The sequence below is a fragment of the Tachysurus fulvidraco genome, chromosome 8 (assembly GCF_022655615.1).
Source record: "Tachysurus fulvidraco isolate hzauxx_2018 chromosome 8, HZAU_PFXX_2.0, whole genome shotgun sequence".
Taxonomy (NCBI): Eukaryota; Metazoa; Chordata; class Actinopteri; order Siluriformes; family Bagridae; genus Tachysurus; species Tachysurus fulvidraco.
In genome coordinates this window covers 25,863,475-25,868,452 of record NC_062525.1, presented here as the reverse complement: position 1 = coordinate 25,868,452, position 4,978 = coordinate 25,863,475, and the positions used below count along the sequence as shown (strand labels likewise).

Here is a 4,978-nt window from a genome sequence, read left to right as displayed (position 1 = left end):
TAGACGGGACTTTGGTAAACCAATTCGCCTGAATCAGCTAAAGGAGTCATTCGAAAACAGACCAGAAGAATCGATTCGCCTGATTTAGTTAAAGGAGTCATTCGAAAAGAGATCCGCAGAATCGATTCACCAACATTTACCCCCTCCCCCCCACACACAGGCACACACACACAAAAAAAACATTTTCAGATTAATAAACGTCTCCTTTTGGCGTCAAAAAGAGACGTTTATTAAACTGAAAAAAAAAAGAGATCCCAAGAATCGATTCGCTTGATTCAGTTAAAGGAGTCATTTGAAAAGAGATCCGAATCGTGACTCGTGGACGTTTAACTTGGAGTCAGATGTTAAGTTTGCGCTCAGTGTTCAGTGTCTGTTATCAGGAGAAGGTTCGACTCTGTGATCAGTTGCAGTGATGCTTCTTAAGTTCATTTGTGCGCTTGTGACCAGATCACTATTTATATTAATTTCACTTATAGGGATGTGGAGAGTCATTTGGGTGAAAAACAACCAGTTATATTGGTTTCTTACTATCCTGTTTCTACCACTTGTAGTGGAAATGCTGTTAACATTGAGGAGTAGACAAGGGAACCAATGCAAGTGGTAAGTTGGTCTGATCTCTTTCTCTTTTAGCACTTTGTAAGATTTTAGATGTTGTTACTTAACAATAGTGTGAATAAATACAACAAGCTCTCATTTATAACCCTAACCCTAGTTTTATTAATAATAAATGAAGCTTCATCATTAACCTTTTGAGGAAAAAAGGAAGCAGTTCCTTAACATCGCTGTTTAAACCGTCTAAAGTTTCTCAGTGAGAACAACGAAGAAAAATGTTGTACACACATGTTTATGGTTCCTGCAGGTTTTCTCCAGCAATTTTCCTGTTCCTTGTTAGTATTATACCGAGCATCTGGATCCTTGAGCTTCATCATCGGGAGAATAAACACAACAATATCAAGGTATCATTGGATTTGACAAATGAAGACTGGATAATGTTTATGATCACGAAAACATGATGTGTTAAACAATAAAATGAAACTTTTATGTAACAGATGTGTAATGTGTATTATTATGTACAGATTTTGAATTTTTACTTCTTACTTATTTCAGTGTAATCGACTCAATTCATCAGAGAACATTAAAGAACTCATTAATACCTGGAAGACCTTGAATTCTACTAATGTGACTGCATTTTCTAAGGTATACAGTCTCCTTCATTCATAGAGTCTGACCGCACTTTATAAACAGTTTCCATAGGCTGGTCTTAACAGTGTCTGCTGTTGTGTCCTGGCTGTAACCGTCTCTGTGTTTAAATGTTTATTTACTGGCTTTTCCCCCCTAAGAAAAAGACGTCAGTCGGTCAGCCTCACACGAAAATGTCACTACACCCTGTAATAAAAATAGATGTCCACCTCAGGCAGGCACTCTCATTCTCACCTGTGAGCTTTTAGTCTTGCATAACATGCAGTCTGTTCTTTTCTGAGATTTTCAGGATGTTTTGATTATTATAATTTTGCTAGTTTACAAAATTCCATCCTGGTGCTCCTGTAGATTTTTCAAGGCTCAGAGAAGTTCTTGTCTTCAGTGTGTCCCAACGACTGGATTTTGGCGCTACACCAGGCCATGTTGGTGCTGCTGATATTGGGAAAGTGGCTGCTGCCTAACGAAGGAGGTCTCACCCGAGACCAGCTCTCGCAACTGCTCCTCATCTTCGTTGGAACGGCCGCAGACATCCTGGAGTTCACCAGCGAGACTCTGTCCGATGTCTCGTAAGCTTTAAATACACCTCTCTGGTTTTCTCTGCACCGTCACTTAATGTATGCAGAACAGTAGCTAGTGCTTTCCTCCAGATCTCTTCAGCTAACCCAAACTATAAATTTACATGAACTGCAGGTTAAATCAGAGGTGCTGGTGTCTCCATATGTGTGTGAGAGACAAAGTAGTGTTTGCTTATATGAACTTATCGCCTATAAATTAGCTAGTATTGTGGTGAGAGACGGGACTTATGTCAAAAATACACGTCTGCAGACGTCGTTCATAAACATGGGAGGGAGTCGTGGTGAGAACGAGCGCAAACAATATCAATACGAGACTACAGACTTTCTCTCTCTCTAAAAAAAAACCAAAAAAAAAACCTTCCTGTAATGGGAGCTCTGTTCAATTGTTTAACTGAACTATTTTTGCCTTACAAACGATGATGATTTTAGTGCACATAATCTCCTGCACACACACACACACACACACACACACACACACACACACACACACACACACACACACCCGACCACAACTCTCGGATATGTTCTTTACCGATGTCTTATTTGGCCACGTTTCAGCCGCCTTGGCTTTCATCCAGCGTACTGTATGATTAGTGCTGGTCAGGTGATGTTGAAGAGCACTCATACTTTGTGCTGTGATTGGCTTTAGGCACTGATTTGTTCCCAATATGTTTCCACTCACCCTTAAACCACACTGTTTCGTTAGCTTTCCAAAGCATGCGAGGTGGCTCCACAAAAAGGAGAAAAGGAATATTTAAAAAGAACAGAAACTTAAGACTGTCATTGCTAACGGCAGATGTGTGCAGCAGAGAAAAGGATATACAGGAATGTCTTGTTATCTTGAATATATCTGTTGATGTGTACAACAGGTCTGTTCTTGTCTCCTGCCATCAAACTCATTGTCAGGTGTCTTCCAGCTCCGCTTTATAGCTGATTTTCCCACAGTGTTCATTTAACCTTAAATCTACAGTCAATTCAATTCAGCTTTGTGTTTCTTCTAACGCAGTGTTTCCTATTATCAGGGATAAGAGCCCAGTGGTGGTGTACATTATTCTAGCCATCTGGACGTGGAGTATGTTACAGTTCCCTCACAATCTCACAGGTATTGACACATTCTGGTGTTATGAATCACACTGTGTATAACATACTGTATATACAATATGTGTATAGTGTCATAAGTTTATAGTAATAAAATATAAGTAATATAACCAGGCAGGGGCTAAAAAGGATAAACAAATCACATATTTATGTCCCTTCTGAGCTCTTTGTGAACTTTATACTGTACGTGGCAGTATGAATGAATTTGACCTGCCAAGCTAATGCTTAGAAGAACAAATATTTCATCTCTGATTTAATTTTGTGTCTTCGTGATTTTACTCCATTATGCATTCACTGAGCACTTTATTTGAACAAACCACTCGAAGATGTGTGGATTTTGGTCATGAAGGGAATCAAGTGGTAGACAACGATATGCAAATAGTCCGTGGCATTAAAGTTAATTCGCATTAATGAGCCCAAAGTGTGCCAAGAAATCATTCCCCACACCATTACACCACCTCCACCAGCCTGGACTGTGTGATCCTCAGCAGAAATCCAGATTTATCAGACCAGGCGATGTATTTTTGTTAGTCTTTGGCTGACCAGTTTGGGTGATTTTGACCGAATCTGACATCATTTTTAATATCCTTTTTAAATGAATAACAATTAGCTGAGATAAACACACCATTCTGTTTCTATGTCTTAATTCCAGAGTCTTGGAGATATTGTGATATATGAAATATTACAGTAGAATTAAGTCATTTGTATGTGTTAGAAAATGACAGGAGTGTAACTGTGTCCCTCTCTACAAGTTGATCTGAAACAGTAAGTAGTTTGTGGTGCTCCAGAGCAGATCTCCAGGTCTCGGGAATTTATTATTACTTACTGAGTAATTACCCGAGAGTCATTAGTAGTTAACAGGAGTGATGTAATAATACAGCATTTATATTAGAGCCATGTTTATTGTAATGTAATTCAACACCAGCTAAAAATTGGCATTGTTGTCTGTTTCCTGTCCGCAGTGTTAAACCCTAACACAGAGGAGTACGAGGCAGAGGCTGGTTCTCTCCTTTCTAAACACCGAACAGACTTCTGGTCTGTGATCGAAGCACTCTTAATTCAGGACGGCCCGTTTTTGTTGGTCCGCTTGACCGTCATGATACACTTTGAAATCGTTCACCAAATGCTGGTCTTCTTTGCCATCAAGAACTTTCTAGTGGTGGCACTGAGCATGTATCGACTCTGGGTCATTTGTTTTGACTCCAGAGCCTGAGATCCTTAAAAAGGTTTGAAATCGAATGTGTAAGATGAACTTTCTTATTAGGATATGGTGTAGCTGAGACTTGTTTAGGAGTTAGCTTTCATTTACAAGTGTAGCTTACATATATATGTACAAGATTCATTACAGAGTGTAATCTGATATCTTAGCTGTCATTGTTCATGAACTTATCATCAGGTATCACTGTGTATATAAATAAACACAAAGCCTGGGTTAATACTAGGGATGTACCGATACCACGTTTTCTCTTCCGATCCGATTCCGATACCGGCGCACCGATCCGATATCTGTGTTATTTTCTACCTTTAAAACTAAAGAATTTATACAACTCGTTTAGTTATTAAGATTTATTTGTTTCTGGCAAAGAAATACAAAAATGCCCTTATTACTGGATGAAAAATGTGTATTTTTCTTATAAGTTCAAGCAATAGTTAGTTAATTGACATTAATCGTCACCACGGGCGTCGGAAGTAAATAAAAAGTGGGCGTGTCCTGTCCCACCCACATATAACGGTTCCGACGCCCATGGATTTCAGGAAGCAGCAGCATGGTCAATGCTGTAGGTAAAACACGGAATGGAGTTTAATTTATTAGGGAATTCCTCAAGCGGAATGGATTCGATAGGCGGCGCTCTGAAAAGTGCGGTACCCATGACAACGGGTATCGGATTTGGATCGGTCACGCACCACCGATACCCGATCCACTCAAAATGCTTGGATCGGCGTCGATACCGATCGAAAATATCGGATCGGTACATCCCTAGTTAAAAGAATACACATTCCAGAGATAGACAATATTTCTGTATCAGTATATATTAATATGTAGAAATACATGTTTGACATAGCAAAAAAATCTACACTGTAGATTGTATTTGAAGAAGGAAATG

At 39.3% G+C, this 4,978-nt stretch overlaps 1 protein-coding gene across 1 annotated transcript; it reads left to right on the top strand.

Annotated features, from left to right (window-relative positions):
• The first annotated feature begins 337 nt into the window (after positions 1-337).
• Positions 338-4,314, top strand: tmem26b (transmembrane protein 26b). Its single transcript, XM_027157170.2, has 6 exons — positions 338-600; positions 860-956; positions 1,108-1,197; positions 1,549-1,766; positions 2,798-2,877; positions 3,836-4,314. Exons 1-6 carry the CDS (start codon positions 413-415, stop codon positions 4,084-4,086), a joined length of 924 nt encoding a protein of 307 aa, XP_027012971.2. The 5' UTR covers positions 338-412; the 3' UTR covers positions 4,087-4,314.
• Positions 4,315-4,978: the final 664 nt, after the last annotated feature.

Bases quoted from the DNA above. Each gene is read 5' to 3' on its own strand.
- tmem26b (XM_027157170.2), top strand. From the start codon at position 413: ATGCTTCTTAAGTTCATTTGTGCGCTTGTGACCAGATCACTATTTATA. The intron at 957-1,107 runs GTATCATTGGAT...TACTTATTTCAG, and splicing joins ATAAACACAACAATATCAAG to TGTAATCGACTCAATTCATC. The intron at 1,198-1,548 runs GTATACAGTCTC...GTGCTCCTGTAG, and splicing joins ATGTGACTGCATTTTCTAAG to ATTTTTCAAGGCTCAGAGAA.